The sequence below is a fragment of the Zalophus californianus genome, chromosome 9, assembly GCF_009762305.2.
Source record: "Zalophus californianus isolate mZalCal1 chromosome 9, mZalCal1.pri.v2, whole genome shotgun sequence".
NCBI lineage: Eukaryota > Metazoa > Chordata > Mammalia > Carnivora > Otariidae > Zalophus > Zalophus californianus.
In genome coordinates this window covers 80,028,851-80,050,979 of record NC_045603.1, presented here as the reverse complement: position 1 = coordinate 80,050,979, position 22,129 = coordinate 80,028,851, and the positions used below count along the sequence as shown (strand labels likewise).

General features: G+C 37.9%; 1 protein-coding gene across 3 annotated transcripts in view; it reads right to left on the bottom strand.

Annotated features, from left to right (window-relative positions):
• Positions 1–22,129, bottom strand: part of ITPR2 (inositol 1,4,5-trisphosphate receptor type 2) — a 499,981-nt gene that overhangs the window by 346,022 nt on the left and 131,830 nt on the right. For all 3 annotated transcript variants that reach the window (XR_003519864.2, XM_027593395.2, XM_027593396.2), the window contains 4 exons: positions 15,664–15,815; positions 12,082–12,181; positions 11,404–11,564; positions 1,078–1,219 (listed from right to left, as the gene is read on the bottom strand). Coding sequence is in view for 2 of the 3 variants with exons in the window: in XM_027593395.2 (XP_027449196.2) it covers positions 1,078–1,219; positions 11,404–11,564; positions 12,082–12,181; positions 15,664–15,815 (555 nt within the window). In the remaining variant the exon portion in view is untranslated. The remainder of the gene's footprint in view (positions 1–1,077; positions 1,220–11,403; positions 11,565–12,081; positions 12,182–15,663; positions 15,816–22,129) is intronic.

The window sequence follows — 22,129 nt, the reverse complement described above, 5'->3', positions numbered from 1 at the left end:
ACCTTTATTTTCTTTGACAGAAATGTTGATTTTATATTTTCAGACAATCAGCTATAGAATATTAATTGGTAATATGTCTATGTTCTCCTTTCCCAACTCTACAAGAACACGTATATTAATAACATGATTTTTTATTTTTTAAGTATCTTCCTTGAGTTCACACTTAATTAATGCAGAAGCCCATTACTTTGTACAGCAATTAACTGAATAAAAAAAACATATAAAGGTAGGCATGCCCGTATGTGCATATTATCGGGAAGTGAATTAATTTACTGGTGTGTTATGAACAATTTCAGAAAGACATAGTATAGGTGAAGCTCTAAACTTCCAGGAAAAAAACTAGAATATTATATAGAGTACCTGTGAGCTGATGAATAGACTGCCCTACTTTCCTAGGGAAGAGAGGGACAGAAGTAGGAAGTAGATGGAGATGGCACTTCCCAAGTTATCCCGGAAATTCTACCTAGAAAATTATTCCAGCACATTTTCTGGAGATAGTCTGACCCTGTAGGTTTTGTGAGAGATCTGCGGGAGGCTGTCTCTAAGATGGCCCCAGCGATCCCGGCCTCCTAGAATTCACACCCTTATGCAATCCTGTCTCCTTGAGTGTAGGCTGGATCTACTGACTCCCTTCTAATAGAACACAGGAGAACGAGGTGTTACTTCTCAGATTAAGTTATAAAAGAGACTGTGGCTTTCATCTAGGTGCCCTCCCTTGTTCTCTCTTGGACCCTTCATTTCTAAGGAGAGAAGCTTCTGAGTCTTGAGGCAGTCCTACTAGAGGCCCGGGGGGAGTGAATTGGGAAGTGAATCATCTCCCATTCAAGCCTGAGATGACTGCAGCCCCAGCGAGCACCTTGACTGCAACCTTGTGAAACACTCGGAGCAAGAACCACCCACCTGAGCCACTCCCAGATTCCTAATCCACAGAAACTGTGAGAAAAGTATTTGCTGTTTTCAGCCACAAAAGTCTTGGGGTAATTTGTTACACAGCAATAGTTAACTAACACAAGGACTTTCCTGATGCTATAATTCAAAAAAATTAAATATGCAAATGTATTATATGAAAACATTCACCTGTGCCAGTATGTTTTGTTCCCTCATTAATTTTTGACGTTCTCGGTTTGGCTTAGTGATAACCACATCCAGAACTTCCTGTCCATTATTAAGTACATCAGCCACAAAGAAGATGAGGTCTTCCAATAATTTGGTCACAAACCTGTCATAAAACGAAGAGTAAATTTTACTCTAATTTTAGAAAATTTTTTTTTATAAACACTAAGGACTGAAACATCGGAACACAGAGAATATTTTGTAATAGAAATTCTTTCATCAAAAAAATATCTAATTCAGTTAACATTTACCTAAATCCTTACAAAGAACATGCCTTTTCCAGCTCCTCCAGCCCCCACTCCTGCCTCGAGTTTCTAATCAAGTATTTGCAAAGACAATTATGAAATAAAGCCACATGAGCCCCAGGAGGAGATGAGTTGATAGGCTAACACCACCAGATCCTTTTCTATGAGCAGCAAAGAAGAGTATTTCTGCTTAAGGGAGAACAGCGCAATTTCTAAATTTCTAAATTCAAATTATTTTTCTATTACTGGCTCAAACTACATTTCCTAATCCTTACCACACTTCTACATCTAGGAGATGTAGAGTTTCTCATAGGAGAAACCTAAATTATCTGTGAGCAAGTTTGGTGCAAGCAATCAGCTGCTCTAAACTATTCTTAAGCTAGGGACACCTGTGTGGCTCAGTCGGTTAAGGTTAAGCATCTGCCTTTGGCTCAGATCTTGATCCCAGAATCCTGGGATCGAGTCCCTCATCGGGCTCCTTGCTCAGCGGGAAGCCTGTTTCTCCCTCTGTCTGCTGCTCTTCCTCCTTGTTCTCGCTGTCTGTCAAATAAATAAAAATCTTAAAGAAAAATTTTTATTTATTTGTTTGACACAGAGAGAGAGGGAGAGAGCAAGCACAAGCAGGGAGAATGGCAGGCAGGGGAGAAGCAGGCTCCCCACTGAGCAAGGAGCCCGACATGGGACTGGATCCAAGGACCCTGAGGGATCATGACCCGAGGGGAAGGCAGACGCTTAACCGAATGAGTCACCCAGGCGCCCCAATAAATAAAATCTTAAAAAATTGTTTTAAATAATAAAAAAATAAACTGTTCTTAAACTATTACCTGATCTATAAAAATCAGAGCATTCAAAAACCATATACTAACGTTCACCTTTAACTCTACATTTTAGTTATTAACTATTACTTGAACTTCAGTGGCATTTAGAACCTAAAGTATCTTGAAAACCCTTCCTCCCTTAGCTATCTTCCTCCTTCCTGTCTGCTCTTTATCATGTTCTACATGAATTTTTAAATTTGTTTTAATTTTTGAAAAATTTTGTCCAGCAAATATATATACATATATGTATCCATACAGTTTAGCACAATCATTCACTATTATTAGCATAATCAATCATGATCACATCAATAAGAAAATTACACTGTAAGAGATTCAACATATCCAGAAAAGTGTAGAATGTATTCAGTTAGGGAACATTTTGATCTGTCTCCAGATTTACCTCCTAAAAGAGAATGTAACTTTCTTGGAACCAAGTGGACAAACCCTAATCCAGAATTTAGCCATCTACAGCCAAATTTCAGCCTATTTCCAGGAATCATAAATTCCACTCCAACATTCCAGAGATTCTATGTTTTATTGGGATACCTATTTTAAATTTTAACCCAATCTGTTTCTTTTTGAAAATGTGCCTGTGTAGGATTCACTCACATAAACTTTCGGGGCAACCACAGAAATGTCAACTATGATTCATGTGCATTGAAATGTGGTGTGAATTTCTTTTGAAATTGTGACTTAATATCTTCCAAGTCATTCTGGTATTCCTAAAAATAAAAATTATTTTGAGCTCAGGTTTCTTCAACCAATTGAAATGAAGTTGAACTTCAGTTGCTATCTGTTCAGTCTCCAAGTCCAGTTTGAGCATAAATATATGTATTTTCTTTTAAAATTATTAATATTCTTTTTCTCCTGTTTCAAGTTAAGTGTGTTCTGATGATTAGACATCTAAGAAAGCACAACTGTGGGACAACTACAAATCACTCTGCTTCAAAGTCTTCCAAATGCCCTGAAATGGGGGACAGTTACTGGAATGATGATCAAGACAATTAACAGTCTTAATGGAGGATCACTATACATTAGCCCTGCTTACACCACCTGGCTCCTCTGATTGGGCAATGGAAGGCAAGAAAACCAGTCTTGTCTCTTAACCTCTGAAACTGTTGAAACCCTTTCTCCCCCCTTTTCACCTCATGCACCCCATCTGTGGCAAAGCAACTGGGTTTTTTCAGTTTAGATAAAACACTTCTATACTCAGAAGTGGTTTGGTCCTACTAATTCACTCAATCTTATTAATTTGCTTGTACTAAAACTTTTTTGTGAGACTTTGTCATATGCAGCAATGACAAATAAAATATATTTTTTAAAAGATATACCTAAGAAGATAAGACGCTTAGTGGATTAGGAACAAAATGAGAAAAACATGGCGATAAGCAAGGATACTGTTCAATCCTTGTGAGATAACCGGGACTGAAAGCACATGGTAGGGAGCTAAGCTGAAGATACGAAAGCAGATATTAAAGCAGGGATTCTTCCACCTCTTAAAAGAACTTTAAAACTTTGGTGGCCTCTTTTCAGCTCTGGCTATGCGGTGGTAGGAGGAAGAGAGGAAACTCACGATAGGACTGGACCCCGCCACCTGTGATCTCAACAGCTGAGCCTCAAATTACCGTAAGACATGGACTCTTAGTCCTCAATTTCAGATCTGGCTTTGAACTAGCTTAGACGTGCCAAGTGGAGGCAACCATGAAACTGATAGAGGAGATAAGCAAATGTAGAGAAAGGAAAAGCAAAAACCACCCACCGAAGAGCCTGCATAGTCAAATTCCAAAGCACTTGATGAAAATGGACATGAAGCCAGACCCATCATATGTAAAAATCAATAGGCCAGGGTGCCTGGGTCACTCAGTTAGTTAAGTGTCCGACTCATGATTTTGGCTCAGGTCATGATCTCATGGGTCATGGACAGAGCCCCATGTTGGGCTCTGTGCTCAGTGGGGACTCTGCTTGAAGATTCTCTCCCTCTGCCCCTCTCCCAACTGGTGCTCTCTTGAGGGTTCTCTCTCTCTCAAATAAATAAATAAATCTTTTTAAAAAAATCAAGAGGGGCGCCTGGATGGCTCAGTTGGTTAAGCGTCTGCCTTCAGCCCAGGTCATGATCCCAGGGTCCTGGGATCGAGCCCCACATCAGGCTCCCTCCTCAGTGGAAAGCCTGCTTCTCCCTCTCCCTCTGCCTGCCTCTCTGCCCACTTGTGCTCTCTCTCTATCTCTCTGTCAAATAAATAAATAAAATCTTAAAAAAAAATCAAGAGGCCAATTCATTACCAACAAAATGCAAGTAACAGAACAATTTCAAAATAACTTTTAAATAAGTTTTTTCAATCACCAAAGAGATAAAGAAAGTTTGTATTTATATATGAAAAAGACAAACATATCTTAAAAAGGCAGATACAAATGAACAGGTGGATACACAAAAGAACCAACAGAAACCTGAGAAATAAAATTATAATCACTTAAATAAAAATCTAATTCATGGAGGTAAACTATTCTTCACACTATTCTAATAAAAATTAGTGATTTGTAAGACAGTATCAAAAAAATCGATCCAGAAAGGAGCACAGAGAGATTTAAAAAAGGAAAATTATAAAAAATTAAGGGATAAGGAGGATGAATTAAGAGGATCCAACATACATTTAATAGGAGTTCTAAGAGAGAGAGCAAAGGGGGAAAAGATAAAGAGGTAGCATTTGAAAGAAAATGGCTGAAAATTTTTCAGAATTAAAGAAAGATATAAGTATACAGAGTAAAAGCATACCTTAAAGGTCAGGTGGGGAAAAAAATTAAATTTCCTTGTGTTAAAAAAAAATTTTTTTTAATGAACTCATAGATACAGAGAACCAATTGGTGGTTGCCAGAGGTGAAGGGTAAGGAGTGAGTGAAATGGGTGAAGAAAGTCAAAAGGTACAAACTTCCAGTTATAAAAAAATGTCCTGAGGGTATAATGTACAGCATAGCAGCAACAGTTAATAATACTGTATGATATATCTGGAAGTTGCCATGAGAGTAAATCTCTAAAGCTGTCATCACAAGAAAAAAAATTTCCCTAAGTCTGTACAGTGACAGATGTTAACTAGACTTAATGTGGTGATCATTTCACGATATACACAAATATCAAAGAATTATGTTATACACCTGAAACTAATATAATGTTGTATGTCAACTGTACCTCAATTTTTTTTTAAAGATTTTATTTATTTATTTGACAGAGAGAGACAGCGAGAGAGGGAGCACAAGCAGCAGGGTAGAGGGAGAGGGAGAAGAAGGCTTCCTACTGAGCAGGGAGCCCGATGCGGGGCTCGATCCCAGGACCCCGGGACCATGACCCGAGCCGAAGGCAGACACTTAACGACTGAGCCACCCAGGTGCCCCTGTACCTCAATTTTTAAAAATGCATTAAAAATTTCCTTGTAAACACACCGGAGTAAAACTTCAGGACATCAAACACAAAGAAAAAATGTACAAAATTAACAAAAAGTAAAGAAAAAAGGTCAAAAAGGTAAAAATTCTATCAGCAAAAGACTTCTTAATGAAAACAAAATATGTCTGAAAATAATTACATTATAACTTTAAAATACCAAAGGAAAATAACTGTCAAGTTAACATTCTATATGTAGTTAAAGTAGCACTTAAGAGTGGCAGTAAAATAAATGTATTTTCATATATTTAAAAATTCAGAAGATTTATAACCCATAGACCCTGACTGAATGACTTTAAATAAATTTCAACAAAAAGAAAAATGAACCCAGAGAGAAGAAATGAGAAGCAAGAAATAAAAGCAAGCAGAAGAGAAACAAGAAATACAATTCATAGTAAAAATGATTTTTAGAAATAAAAATTTTTAATAAAAAAGATAATATATCATAATTTATAGGATACATATACTCCTTTGTAGATATCAACTATTATAAAATAAAAATTTTAAATGAAAAAAAAATAACACAGAACTATGGTTTTAGACAAATATTCCAAGAAAGATGAGAAAGAGAATATCAGTGCATTTTCTCCCATGAGCAGAAGGTGCTTTTCTCTCATGAGCAGAAGAAATAAATATCTAATAGCTTCAAATTTTATAGGAAATATGCAGTTATGCAGTTAAAATGTATGACAAGAACTTAAAGGCAATTGCTAAAGAATAGCAACGTGACCCAAAGCTTTTAAACCAGTAGAGGAAAAGGAAAAATGGAGAGAAAATATAAACTTTACCAATCTAACAGAAAGGAAGAAAATAGAGGGAAAAGAAAAAAAGCTATACTAAAGAAAAAAATTAGAATAAATACAAACACATTATTTCTTTTTAAAAAGAAAGATTTTATTTATTTATTTGAGAGAGAGAGAATGAGTAAGCCAGAGAGAGAAGGAGCAGGGGGAAGGGGGAGGGAGAAGCAGGCTCCCCACTGAGTAGGGAGGCAGACATGGGGCTCAATCCCAGGACCCTGAGATCATGACCTGAGCCGAAGGCAGACGCTTAACCAACTGAGCCACCCAGGCTCCCCTAAACACATTATTTCTTAAATGCAAAGTAATTTAAAGACTATCAGATTAGACTTTCATTTTTTTATTCACTTATTGTCCTCAGGTCTTCTATTATTTTTATACTTATCATGCCGTGAATTCATAGGGAATGTGTTCCCGAAGCTCAGGCTCCCTTCCATTGGTTCTAACAAAGTGTGTTTCTCTGGGCAGAACAGCCTGGAGCTTCAGTTGAACCCAAGAACCTTTCTCTTCTGCTTCCTGCTTTTTCTGATCATTTTCCTTCACACTGTGCAGGAAGCTATCTCTACTTGAGTGCTTAATATGCATTAATCCTCTTGGCAAGAGTTTTGCCCTTGTTTGTCTACAACAATGCCAATAGCATGCTGGGTAACGTTGTAGACTCTTGCAGTTTTGCCATGGTAACATGTGTGGGTATTTCTTTTTGAACAGTGCCCATTCCCTTGATGTTCACAATATCACCTTTCTTGTAGATTTGCATGTACGTGGCCAAAGGAACCACTCCATGTTTTCTAAAAGGCCTAGAGAATATAGCAGGTACCCCTCCTCTTTCCCTTTGTGTTGGTCTTTTTGGAATTACTGGAAGATGGGGGCTCCAGATGAAAGGGATCAAATTAGGTGAGGAGTTAAAATGGTGGAGTAGTAGGGGGACCCTATGCTTGTCTTATCCCTCGAACACATCTATATAAGTACCAAATCATTCTGAAGACCCAAGAAATCATTCTGAGGACTGAGAGAACAAACTGCCCACCTAGAGGGAGGAAAGAAAGGGATCAGATTAGATTTTTAAAATCTAGCTCTCTGGGGGCTCCTGGGTGGCTCGGTCAATTGAGCATCCAAATCTTGAATTCGGCTCAGGTCATCATCTTAGGGTCATAAGATGGAGCCCCACATTGGGCTCTGTGCTCAGCGGGGAGTCTGCTTGAGATTCTCTCTCTCTCCATTTCCCTCTGCCTCTCCCCACACTGTGCACTCACTCTCTTTCTTTCTCTCTCTCAAATAAATAAATAAATCTTTAAAGAAATTAAAAAATATGGGGCACCTGGATGGCTCAGTTGTTAAGCATCTACCTTCGGCTCAGGTCATGATCTGGGGTCCTGGGATCGAGCCCCGCATCGGGCTTCCTGCTCTGTGGGAAGCCTGCTTCTCCCTCTCCCACCGCCCCTGCTGTGTTCCCTCTCTCTCTCTGTCAAATAAATAAATAAAACCTTTTTTAAAAAATTTAAAAAGAATAAAAAAATAAAAATAAAATCTTAGCTCTCTGCCGCTCACAAGAGACATTACTAAAACAAAATGACCAGGAAATCTGAAATAAACTGATACTCAAAAAGAGGCTTTAGACAAATACTCAACAAAAGATAGCTACTGTAGCAATAGTACTATCAGGCAAATAAAATTTAAGGAAAAATGACATTGCTAAGGAAGATATTAACTTCGAATTACAAGGATATCTGATCTGAAAAAACAAACGAACAAACTGGTGATTCCATGTGAGATGACCACTATTCTAGATCCTGAGTTTCTATCTCAAGGAATTAGAACCAACCTCAAACCAGTAAACTGCGTAAAAACACGGCCATAGTCTGCGCTGTTTACTACCTCCTTAGGAGTGTGTGTGCATGCTGCATGTCCCAGTGCCTGGCATATGCCAGGAGTTCACTAAACATGAATTAATTACAGCTCTGAACTATAAATGCTGCTGAGGAAGCCCACATCTTTCTCTGGACCCTCAGAGGCAAAACCTGGTGCAGAAATTCTGGTTTATGATTATATGCATCACTTCTTCCAGCTCTGAACAGCAGTTAACCCCCATTCATTCTACCTCCTCTCCCACCCCCTAATATGTTCCCAACACGCTCTATTTTGTTGGTGCAACTATGCACAGTAAGATCAGAAAATTCCACTGAAAAATATCTGAGGTCGAGGATCTTGGAGCATAGCATATGAGCTTGCGCCTCTAGAGGCCATTCCTGGGGCGAGCAGAGGGGGAGCCAGGAGAGAGAATTCAAACAACACCGACATTTTGAGCTAGATCTGCAATATTCTAACACCTTCCCTCTGACCTTGTCTCATTCTTTCTGGTTTTGAGTAAAAGAAGATCTAATAATAACCTCATTCTCCAGAGGAGAAAAAAGTCAGAGTTGTGAGGTATTTTCAGAAAGAATTTTATATTGAATTCTAAAACAGAGAAAATAACGTAGATGCATTCAAGTATGCCAATAAGTTCCACTGTACTGACTGGCAGCTTTGAATGAATTTTGATGCGAGATGACTTTCCTAAAATTACTAAATGAAGATCAATAATTGCAACTTCGTATTTCTCAGGCATATTTCTCTTTGCTTTGATGTTTCTCACTCTAAAACATGGGGAAAGAAACAGGAGAAACAAAAATGCATGATCCCTGGTCAGCCCTGGGTCCAGCACACCATCCTTTAAGAATCATGAGGGGGTCAAGATTCTCTCTGGCAGAAAGTGACGAACAACTTGCTCAGGGTTACAACTAGCAATGGAGGAGAGCTCATATCTGCTCTTCACTTGTCCTTTTCTTCAAGAAACACCTTACTGATAGCAAGGGAGAGTTTTTAAGTGAGGCTGAGTAAATTTCTGTGCATATGTGAGTGACAGAGACAAAGAAATGGATTCATCAAAAGGAAGCACTGACAGACAAATAACAGGCAGATAAAAAGTGCTATTTGCACACTGGATTCCATCACACGTTGTGATCCAGCTCAGATATCTAATTATCTATAGTCCAGAAGAGCAGGGCTGTGGTTTCAGCTTCTGGCCTTCATTTTTTTTTCTCCAACAAGGTTTGGGGTACAATTGAATATACAAGAATGATTTTCAAATTCACGTTTGTGAGGGGCAAAACAGAGGTAAGAATAGAAAGTAAGCTGAGAAACAGCTATCCCATTTGTTTGCCTATTTGTGATGTTTTTCTACAGATGGGGGGGAAAAGCAAGTTGGATTTTTGTTCCTTTGTATTGTAAGATACATCTAAAAGTTCATAAAACATAAATGTTTAGTTTGTGGAATACTTCTAAGGGGACCCCAAAAAGCCACCACCCAGAGCAGGAAATGGAACACAGCAGAAGCCTCCTTGAATCCTTTTCCTCTAAGGGGAACACCATCCTGATTTTTTGACAATTATTTTCTTGCATTTCTTTAGAGCTCTGCCAATTGCTTAAGCACTCCAAAGAAATAGAATTTGATTTTGCTCGCTTTTGAACTGTACAAATAGTATCACAGTAAATGTATCTGTGTCTAATTCTTGCTCAATCTGAAGTTTATTGTATTTATCCATGTTGTTACACATAGATGCAGTTCATTTACTGTCATTGCTATACTGTATCCCATCACATGAACTTACCAAAATTGTATTCACCTATTCAACTGGTGATGAACACTAGATGTATTTTTAAGTCTGGGGTTGTTGATAATAAGGCTGAACATTCTTAAACATGTGTCCTGGTGCATACATGTAGGGGCTTCTTTTGGACAGATGTTCAAAAACATGCAGCCTAGGAGAATTGGTGAGTCATGGAGTGTGTGTGCATGTGCGTGTGTGTGGTAAGAACACTTATGAGATCTACCCTCTTAACAAATGTTTAAGGGCACATTACAGTATTGTTAATTACAGGTACAATGTCATACAACACATTACCTTGTATAAATGAAAGTTTATACCTATTAAACAAGAACTCTTCATTCCCCCCTTCCCACACATACATCGGAATATTATTCAGCTTTAGAAAGGAAGGAAATCCTGTCACATGTGACAACATGGGTGAACCTAGAAGACATTACACTATGTGAAATGAGCTAGTCACAGAACACGCATTGCATGCTTCTGCTTATATGAGGAGTGATTGCTTTAACTTTGCAAGTTACTGTCAAACTATTTTCCAAAGTGTTTATACCAATTATTGTCTCCCCAGCTGTGATGAGAGTTCCAATGTAGGAATGCCCAGGAAATTGGCAAATAGCTTTTTCTTGTTCAAATGTAAAGGTATGTAGCGGACCATCAGGTAGGAAAATATAGAGAGTGCTTGTGTTCTGGTGCACTGAAAACATATAGGCTTTAAAACCACACATGATCAAATCCCCCATTTACATAAAATGAGAATAATGTTCAACTCAGGACTATTTGAAGGAGTAGATAAAATATATTTACAGGACCAATACAAAGTAGGAATGATATAATTGACAGCTATCAGTGGCATTCTCTTTCTCAACTATCTCTAGAACCAGAGTTGAAGAATCGAGGATCCAGTTTCTCTGTGGGAGTTATAAGGGCAAGGTGCTATACCTTGCAGATTGTTTTCTAGTATATTTATTTTGTGGTACAGGAGCAGACAATGTGTCTTGAATAAATAAGAATACAAAAACATAAAACTTCTTTTAGGACTTTTATAACTCTTAAACCCAAATATTAAATAAATATTAAACCCAAGTCTTTTATGAAACATTTAAAAGGAAAGATTGGCGAGTAAAAAAACAACTGTCTTCAAGCCAAGCTAAAATGGAAAAAGTGAATATTCCACCAGATTTTAATGTCACCATTTTCATTCACTCACCATGATTCGCTCATTCGGAAGCAGGTGTGCTGCTATGGAGACATTCTAAATATTCCCTTAGAGTCATTCATTCACTTGAGGTTTACCACAAGAGTTGACAACTGACTCTTGATGATTTAAGAGCCATTTAAAAAGTTACTAACCTCCTTTCATTCTGAGTTATTGTACCATTTTCCAGCTTTTTAACTGTGGTCGCCAGCACTTTATTTGCATCATTGGCAAAGTCTAAGTCTCGGACCTCAGACAACGGGACAGACACAATGGCAAATGCTTCTTTATCTTCTTTTGTTTGGCAAGTTCCAATCTGCAATGTGTTTTTTCCATTCAGATCAGTTGTCTTTTTAAATAACTATGCAGTATTTTTCAGGTCCTAACACATCTTAATACTGTTTAAGAAATATAAGACAGGACTAGCTCATCCACATGCATCTCCCACTAAGAAAGACTGTAGGGATACACAGACTTTCTATGCCCAGTTCCTGCCTCGTTCCCAAAGCCCACCTAGAACCATATCCTCTCACCCTTGCCCTTTGCTTCAGTGTCAACAGAGTAGAGAGAATGCACTCCTGAAATCTTCCCCCCTTTCCTCGTGCTGCCCCTACGACTTGTGTATGTGTGCTGCATCCTCCAGAACCACAGCCTTCCAGCAGCCAAGCCACTTTGTTCAGCTACCTAAGCAGCTGGCAGAATGAATACGTGATGAAATTAATTGCAATAATCTCTAATATTGGGGAAGATGGACTGTAAGGACCGTGTCAATCACCCCCTGATCCTAACCACACAACATCTGGCTAAAAATTAAACCACGCAAGAACATTTACCTTCAACATAACAGGTCTCTCCTCAGCTGTGTCTATGGGGATACTAGTACTTGTTACCCACGTGTTGGTACATAAATGCCTCAACCGGACATATGAGTTCCTAAAAGCAAAATACAAAAAATAGATTATAAAAAATTAGCACATTTATATATTAACATATTTTAACAGTTTCATACATGATATGAAAATATTTCAGACTAGTAATTGCCTCAAGTATAGATCAGTCTGGTTTAAGAAAAAGTTCTGAGTCAAAGACTATTTCAAAGCATGTGGTATTATTACCTAGACCAGTAGTTCTCAAAGTGTGGTCCCTGGCCCAGCAGGATCAGCATCACCTGGGACCTTATTAGAAACGGAGATTCAGGGTGCCTGGGTGGCACAGTCGGTTAAGTACCAACTCTTGGTTTTGGCTGAGGTCGTGATCTCAAGGTCATGAGATCCAGCCCTGTGTTAGGCTTCATGCTTTGGCATGGAGTCTGCTTGGGTTTCTGTCTCTCTCTCTCTCTACCTCTCCTGCTCCCCTGCTCTCTCAGATGCTCGCTCTCTCTCTCTCTCTCTCTCTCTCTCTCTCTCTCTGGAGTAAATAAATAAATCTTAAAAAAAAAAAAAAAAAAGAAATGCAAATTCTGAGGCTTCATCCCAGGTCTCTGAATCAGAAATGCTGAAGGTAGGGCCAACAGTGAGTCTTTTAGCAGCCTCTCCAGGCAATGCCAATGTGAGAACCACTGACTAAGTAGCCACCTCAGCTAACACTGCTATCTGATCATAGGCCCTTCTGTAGCTTAATCATCTGCATGTAAAAGTATATACAGCCAATCTTCATTATTTGCCGATTCTGTACTTGTGAATTCACCTACTCACTAAAATGTATTTGTAACCCCAAAATCAACAGTCAGGGCATTTTTGCAATCTTCTCAGACATGGACAGAGTGGCAAAAAATTTGAGTCCCCACTGGGCACATTCCCAGTGAGGATGAACAAGGCAATGCTCTGCCTTCTCATTTCTGCTTATACTATAAACAAGCGTCCTTTTTATGGTCTAGTTAGTAACATGTTTCTCCACATTTCTGTGCTTTTTGCCAATGAGCTTGCTGCTTAAAACAGTCCCAAGCATAGGGCTGAACAGCTGTCCAGTGATCCTAAGGACAAGGCTGCAATGTGCCTTATGGAGAAAATGCTCGTGTTAGATAAGCTTCATTCAGGCATGAGTTATAGTGCTGATGGCTGTAAGTTCGATGTTAATGAATCAACAACACATATTAAATAAGGTGTCTTTAAACAAAAATACACCTAACACAAGGTTATGTGGTACTGACCGATGAAAATATTGTGACAAGAGGCTCACAGGAACCTAACCCCGTATTTCTTCTAGGAACAATGGCTCAGTATTTGCTAATTCAATGTACTGGGGAAAACAAGAATCAACTCTATGTGAACCGTGAGGAAATACCTGAGAAAGGACAGCTAGAACTTCAACCAACTCAAACATTATCATTTTAGTGAATCTTTTATTATCATCATTTCTTTAACAAATATGTGTAAAAATATCTGTTCAAAAGCATTGTGGTAAGTTCTGTTCCTCCAAGTTGCTGAGAGTTAGGTAGGAAATATAAGGCATAAATAAATCATATAACATGAGGTAAAAAGCATTAAGGTCAATAAGACGGAACCAAATAAAACAAGGGCCTCCGGGAAAGAGCAAGTCACTCAGCATCATGGTTCTGCTCATTCATAAAGGTAGATACAATAGAAACTGAATTTCAAAAATCTAAAATAGCACAAACCAATCCTTGAACAAATAATCAGAAATTTACCACTAATTTACCTCTCATTTGCCACTAAATTTACCTTTAATCAACCACTTATCATGGGTCTGTGCACTTTCTAGTGAAATTCAAAGTCATTTTCTTATGTAAACTTTCTTGGTTAGAGTTCAAGGGGGATGCCATTTTTGCTGAGTTAAAATCTAAAATGATTAAAGTTATAGTAAGGATTGATCAAGATTCCAGTGCTCCGAAGAGAAGGCCAGCAACCTGGATCAGGGAAAACCCTCAGATGGGATCTCTTTATAGGCTTATAACAGTGGAACAGGAAAGCATGAGTGACAGCTGATATAAAGCCAAGACTGGCCAGCATTTCCCATGAACAAGCATAACCAGGAAACACCTTGGGAAGCAAAGTTTCTTGACAGTGCTAGTGCAGTGATCCTCCCTGGAAGTAACCTACACAACGGTGTCTGCATCTTGTATAGGTACCTTCAGTATAACTACTGCCATCTTCCCAAGGCCAAGTACAATAACGCTCTATATAGGACAATTTATTTTTTTTAAAGATTTTATTTATTTATTTGACAGAGAGAGACACAGTGAGAGAGGGAACACAAGCAGGGAGAGTGGGAGAGGGAGAAGCAGGCTTCCTGCTGAGCAGGGAGCCTGATGTGGGGCTTGATCCCAGGACCCTGGGATCATGACCTGAGCCAAAGGCAGACGTTTAACGAATGAGCCACCCAGGTGCCCTATCAAGGACGATTTAGAACCATCCCACTAGATCTATTGATATGGGCAAGACTCCTCCATACACCTAGAGAGTGCATCATAGTGCATAGCACAACTGTTGGGAGATAGACAGTTGCGGGGCAAAAAGAGCTTAATTAAAATAATCGAATCCAAGCAAAAGAATGTAAGACATTCTCTTACAGTAAGTTCTGGCTACCTCATTACCAGTTCCACTTTCTCACCCATCACTCACTTCGGTCTAGTTGGTTTCCTAGCTGGTCCTTCAGCACACCTAATAAATTTTAAGATTTTTCTGTTTCATGTTCCTGCTGCTTGAAACATTCCTGATGGGGAGAGGCATTGATCTCTCAAAACATTCAGGTCTTTTCTCAAATGTCCTAAATCAGAGAGGCCGTTTTTGAACAGTCATACCTAATACAACTCTCTCTGCAATTTTTTTTCCAAAGCATTTATATTACCTGGCCTTCTATTTTATGTTTATTTGTCTATTGCCTTACTTCCTCATTTGAATTTAAGTTTGTTCAGTTCCATTCCCGACGCCAAGGGCAATGTCTATTAAGTTCAATAAAAATTTATTGGCTGAATGACTAAATAAATGAACAAATGGATGAATGGATAAATGAATGAATAAAAGAAAGTTGGAATTTGACATAATAGAAATAAATGATATAAGTATTAATAGAAACGCTCCTAGATCATTTTTCATGTTAGTAACCAAAGGCCTTACAAGTAATAAGAATAATTCTTATGAATTTTCAGAATTTCTTTGATCCTGCACATTTTAATTATTTATGAGAATAAAATAAACTATGTGAATCTTCTCACAAAAGAGGCATGATTTTTACACAGTGGTTCTTTACTTATGCTTGCTCCTTTGATATCACAAAAATTCTATTAACATTATATGGTAATTCCTTACCTACCATTACAATTACTCAAAGAAATCTTTTTATTTATTGTATATTGTATATTGTTTATTGTATATATGGCTAAACAATATATATGTGTGTGTGTGTGTATGTATATATATATATACATATATATATATATATATTTTTTTTTTTACCTTGGAACCAGGCAGTCAGCTCTCTGAAGAGTTGTGGCATCCAGTTCAAAAAGGGATGCAATGTCATTTCCATGTGGGACTGACACTAAAGTATACATAATCTTCTCCCCGGCCTGGCGTTTCTTCTTTGAAGTTGGAAGATCTCCATCTCTCTATTGAGGAGGTACAAAGTTATTTACTTTTAGCAGTTTTCTTATTAAATTATCCAATTAATCAGGAGATAAGGTTTAAATCTGTCCATTATTTCTTCATTGGATCATGGAGATGTCTGTTTCACGTCATCCAGAGAGAGCAGGTCAGGCCTGACAGCCCTGGAGGTAATTATTATCAATAGTGATAAGTCACACACTCCTAGAGGGAAGGCTTGATCTGGGCAAATTATCAAAGCACTAACAGTCATAATAGTTGTGTTCCCTTACCTTGTCTTAAAACTTAAAACTATTTACATAGTAGTTTTGATCATTCCACATTTAAAAAAACAGAGAAGAAATAGTGTGTAGAATCATCTAGATTTCATAAATTCAAGAATCAACATGGCAGTGTCTCAAAGTTCCTGACTAACTCCCAGAACATAATTGGGAGAGAGAAACATCCCATTTTAAGCTGGCAACCACATAAGATTGGTAATTATATATTTTTACTTGAACAAAGTCTCAATCCCTGTGGAAGAATATGATGCACAAGAAACCAAAAAGTGATACAGCAAAAGTAATACAAGATTGGTAATTACATACATAAATATAATTACTTGCACATATTTATTGAAAGAAATGAAATTTTTAAATGAAAAAAGTAGAGAGAGAGAGAAAAAGTGTCACTGTACCATCACAAGAAGTTGAATTGAAGTAGGGAAGAGAAGGGGTGTTTGAAAGGCAGATGAAAGCAGTCCATGCCCAACAACAAGCAGGTGTTTAATGGCCACTATGACAACGAGATTTTACACCCAATCATTCCAAAACATTCACTTGAACTTCCATCCCAAGACTGGGAATATCATTTCCTTTGCAGTTTCATTCTGATGTCTTCTGAAAATGGTGTGCAAATTGGTAGCACCACCGAACTGTGAATGGGCAGAGGAACCGCCAGGGCTCCTAAGCAGGAGCAAGACTGTTAGGTGCTAAACCTCACATAACCCAGAAGCACCTGGTAGCTCCTGAAATCTTTGACTTATATGTCTTCTACAGAGACCAAAATTCAGAGTTAAATGAAAGCAGAAGTCTGGAAGACTGTCCCCAGGTAGTTTGACCCCCGTAATAGTTGTTTCTAATCAGTAAGTATAAGCTATACTTATTGATCAGGAAAAAAGCACACTTAACTAACTTACAGCATATTTTAAGGGATTGTAGAGATAGAAGGAAAAAAATGCCAAAACAGAAAGCAAACCATATTTTTGAATTTACACAAAGCTTCTCATGATACCAAAGCCATTGTTGTTCTCACTAATCTTACAACAAAAATTTGAAAGAGAGGAAGATGAATATTATCATTGCCTTCAGACAAAGAGATGAGTGCGGTTACCTACAGTTGACGAAGGATGAGGAAAGGCAAAGAGAGGGGAAAAGGAGAGAAAAAGGAAGGAGGAGAAGGAAAGGAGAAGGGAGCAGTGGGTTGTGGTAGTGAAGGCTCAACCCCAAATTCAACTAGCCACCCCTTAATGCAAGTGAACCAAAGCCAGTGGCCTGGCCTGAGCCTCAAATACTCACTGAGTTACTCCTCAAAGGGTAGGAAAGAACTCACAACTAAGAACCTTCCTTAGGGCTCCTGAAAAAATTCTCATGAGTCATGAGACACATTTTCACAGTGATCTGAGTTGAGGGAATGGAAGTCTGAATTGAAGACAAATTCTGTGAGGGACAAAAACATCCTCATATCCTGAGAAAAGAAAATCTAAATGTCTTTAAATAACCCAATAAGAGTAGCCTGGTCAGACAAATGAATTGGGGGAGATGACTGCTCAGGTAACATAAAATTAGGCTTCTGAATCTTGAGATTGGGAAGGCTCTTTAAAGACCATCTGTGAGCTAAGAGTTCTTCCCAAATAAATTTCTGACAGTAGCTACTCAAGTGAAATTCTATCATTTGGATTTTATTCTTCTGGGTCTTGAAAACATTTGGTTTCATTTTAGTTATTCCCTACTGAAATTTGGAAAGCCTTTGTACAGTTCTGTTTATTTCCTGCATTTCAACCCTCAAAATGGATTAGGAGGAAGATCCTCAAGGAAAGAGAAATAGTCAGAATGGAAAGGTAGAAACAGGGCAAAGGAAAGGGAAATGAATGTGATACTCTAGAAGAAAAACAGGAGTATACAAGAGAAATACAACACTAAGGACACCACTCCTGAAAGAAACAGCTAATAAATTAGTTTTCATGAAAACCAGTTTCTTCTGCTCTGTGAAAGACACTGTCAAGAGAATGAAAAGACAAGCCACAAATGAGGAGAAAATATTTGCAAAAATACTTATCTAATAAAGGACTGTTACCCAAACCATACAAAGAACTCTCAAACTTCAGCATTAATAAAACAAATTCCCGGGCGCCTGGGTGGCTCAGTTGGTTAAGCGACTGCCTTCGGCTCAGGTCATGATCCTGGAGTCCAGGGATCGAGTCCCACATCAGAATCCCTGCTCAGCAGGGAGTCTGCTTCTCCCTCTGACCCTCTTCCCTCTCATGCTCTCTATCTCTCATTCTCTCTCTCTCAAATAAATAAATAAAATCTTTAAAAATAAATAAATAAAACAAATTCCCCCATTTAAAAATGGGTTAAAGACCTGAACAGACATCTCACTGAAAAAGACATACAGGTGGCGAATAAACATATGAAAAGATGCTCAGCATCATATGTCATTAGGGAGTTGCAAATTACATAATGAGATGCCACTCACAACAATGAGCTAACCACACACACACACACACACATACACACACACACACACACACACATACACACACACCTATTAGAATGAATAAATCCAAAACACTGAGGACTCCAAATGCTGACAAGGATGTGGAGCAACAGAAACTCACTCATTGCTGGTGGGAATGCAAAATGATACAGCTACATTGGAAGACTGTTTGGTGGCTTCCCACAAAACAAAACATAAACTGTACCATATGACCCAGCTATCATGCTCCTTAGTATTTACCAAAATATGCACACAAAAACTTGGAAATAGATGTCTATAACAGCTCTACTTGTCATTGCCAAAACATGGAAGGAACCAAGATGTCCTGCAGGAGGCAAATGGATAAACAAACTGTGGGACATCCAGACAATGGAATATTATTCAGTGCTAAAAAGAAATGAGCTATCAAGCCACAAAGACATGTCAGAACCTTAAAATGTATATTGCCAAGTGAAAGAAGCCAGTCTGAAAAGGCTACCTACGGTATGATTCCAACCATATGACATTCCAAAAAAGGCAAAACTATGAAGACAATAAAAAGATCAATGGTTGCCAGGGAGTAGAGGGGAGAAAGGAATGAAAAGACAGAGCACATAAGATTTTTAGAGCAGTGAGACTATTGTGTATGATATTATAATAATGGATGCATGTCAAATGATGGCTACTTTCATCAAAACTCAGAGAACGTACAATGCCAAGAGTGAACTCTAATGTAAACTACAGATTTTGGGTGGTAATAATATGTTCAAGTAGGTTAATTAGTGTAACAAATGTGCCACTCTGGTGCCAAATGTTGGTATGGGGGCAGCTGTGTGGGGGCAGGGGGTATATGGAAACATGTACTTTCCACTGAATTTTGCTATGAACCTAAAACTGCCCTATTTTTAAAAAAAACAGGATGAGAGAAAATATTTGTAAGTCATATATCTGATAAGGTATAAAGAACATTTACAACTCAATAATAAAGACAACCCAATTAAAAAATTGAGCAAAAGATTTGAATAGACATTTCTCCTAGAAGACATTCAAATGGCCAATAAACACATGCAAAGATGGTCAACGTCATTACTAATTAGTAAAATGAACTAGGACAGCTATAACCAAAGAGACAGACAATAACAAGTGTTAGTGAGAATGCAGAGAAATTTTAACAGTCATATATTGCTGGGGGAACATAAAATGGTGTGGCCATTTCAGAAGAGTTTGGCAGTTTGTCAGAATGTTAAACATATGACCAATAATTCTAAGTCTTAGGTACCTATCCAAGAAAAATGAAAATATATTTCCACCCCAAAACTTGTCCATGGATGTTCACAGCAGCATTTATAAAAGCCAAGATGTGGACACAATCCAAACGCCCATCAAATAATGAATGGATAAACAAAATGCAGTATATAAACATTATGCTAAGTGAAAGAAGTCAGACACAAAAGTCCACATATTCTATGAGCCCATATACGAAATGTCCAGAATAGACAAATCCTTAGAGAGAATAGATTCATGGCTGCCAGGGCCTGGGGGAGGGGAGGAGGGCGAGTGACTGTTAATGGATTTAGGCTTTCTCCTGCAGGAGAAAAATAATGTTGTAGAATTTGATAGTGGCTATAATTTTGGAGCTCTGTATTAAAAACCACTGAGTTATATATTTTTATAAATAGGAGAATTTTATGGTATGTGAATTATATCTCAAAGTTGTGGAAGGAAGAAAGGAAGGCAGAAAGGGAGGGAGGGAGGAAAAAAGGGAGGAAGGGGAGAGGAAAGGACAGGGAGTGGGAAGGGAAGGAGGGAAGAGAGGGAGAGGGGGAAGGAAAGAAAGAAACGGAAGGAAGGAACAAGTGAACGAACAGACTAACTCTGAAGGATGCTGTTTCACTGATGTCTGCCATGTAGCTCAACAAGAAAATTCAGGGGTTATACTAAGATATGGATGGCAAAGGAGCATTTTGCCTGGAACATAATGGTGACACAAGAACCACACTTCTGCCTGGCTGCAAATAGCTAAAGCCAAGAAAGCCTCAAGAAGTTCTATAGAATCCTCTTATAAAGGGCCCAGGAGAATACCATTTGCAACTAGGAAATCCTTCTCAATGGTAAAAATGGTGGTGCCATCTGATATTGAAAATGATAATGACTATGATGAAGAAGAAAACCAAGAGAGGAGGAAGGGGAAGGTTTAAGAGGAAGGGATAATTCTAAAAGAAAGAAGAGGAAGTTTGCTTTAGTTATAATCCTCATAAGATGAAAACTTGAGGAGAAACAGACCAGATGAATTACAGTCACAAAGAAATATCATAAGAGAACTGGTTTTTACACTCTACAGTGCTACTGCAGCCAAAAGAAAGAACCACCAACATAATGAATATTAATTAATACATGTGAGAAAAGACTGCTTCCTAACATAGGAACACAGAAATAATGGATAAGATCAGTCAATTGTAGAAATAACCCAAAGGATTTTTCGAATAGGTAGGCAAAGGGATTTGAGAACAAGTGGCTTCAGTGGTTTATTAGAAAGGCACAAATAAAATATGACTTTAATTAAGGAAAATAAAATTTAATCAATTATATTGAACCATGTTTGAAGAAAGGCTTTATTAATAGAAGATGAACATGTAACCTAAATAAATAGAGATTCAGTGAGCAGGATTTGGCAGTTTCTCTCATCATTGCTAGTGCAGATGCAAAAAATTAATATTCTGGTCTTTTCGGAGGAATACCATATCCCTAAAAAGAATATGTGTCATCTACTTTCGTGAGCCTCCTGCACACCAATCTTCTAATTATAACAGCTTTTGCTACAGATTTTACTTCAAGGAAAATGCACTAACTAACCCAACTTAGATTTACTTAGCAATTGAAAGTTGGCATTGTGGTTTATACATCAGTCACTTGTAAGTTCATTTAGTACAAGTCAATCCTACTGTATATACTCTCCTTTTGAAATGTTCATAAAATAAATTTTCTAGCCTTACAAAAAGAAAGCAGATCCAGGTTCCTAGATTGTCCTCCTACTCCACCCCCTTTGGTAATACATAGGTTCCCAACTAAAGTAGTCAGGAACCTCTCTGTTTTGACACTCTTATAATGAACAATAACGTTTTTTTCCAAACACAGAAAAAAAACCCATTTATTAGGGCTAATTAAAAGAGGTCACTCTGAATTACTCATACTATTTAAGACCTATGGTTTAATTTTAATTACATAGGATAAGTGGAATGTACCACAACACCCCTAAATAATTTGCTTAGGTCCCTGGGGGAGGTGGGGAAGGTGGGGGAGGAAGAAGATTTAATGAATAGATAAATTCCATTTATAAACAGTATAACAATTATTTATGGGTGAAAAGAATTTCTAACATCTTTTGCAGTTTTTTAAAGCAGTGCTATACATTTTGCTTTTAATCTCTTATACTCTGCTAATTTGCTTAACAAACTCCCCTTCATAAACAGTTCCACAGTAAATTTCAAGACAGCCCCTCAAAATTTGTAAACAATAAAACATGAATGATGAGTTGTAAATATATAATTTTTAAATGTATGGATCAAGCTTCAATCTATAAGAA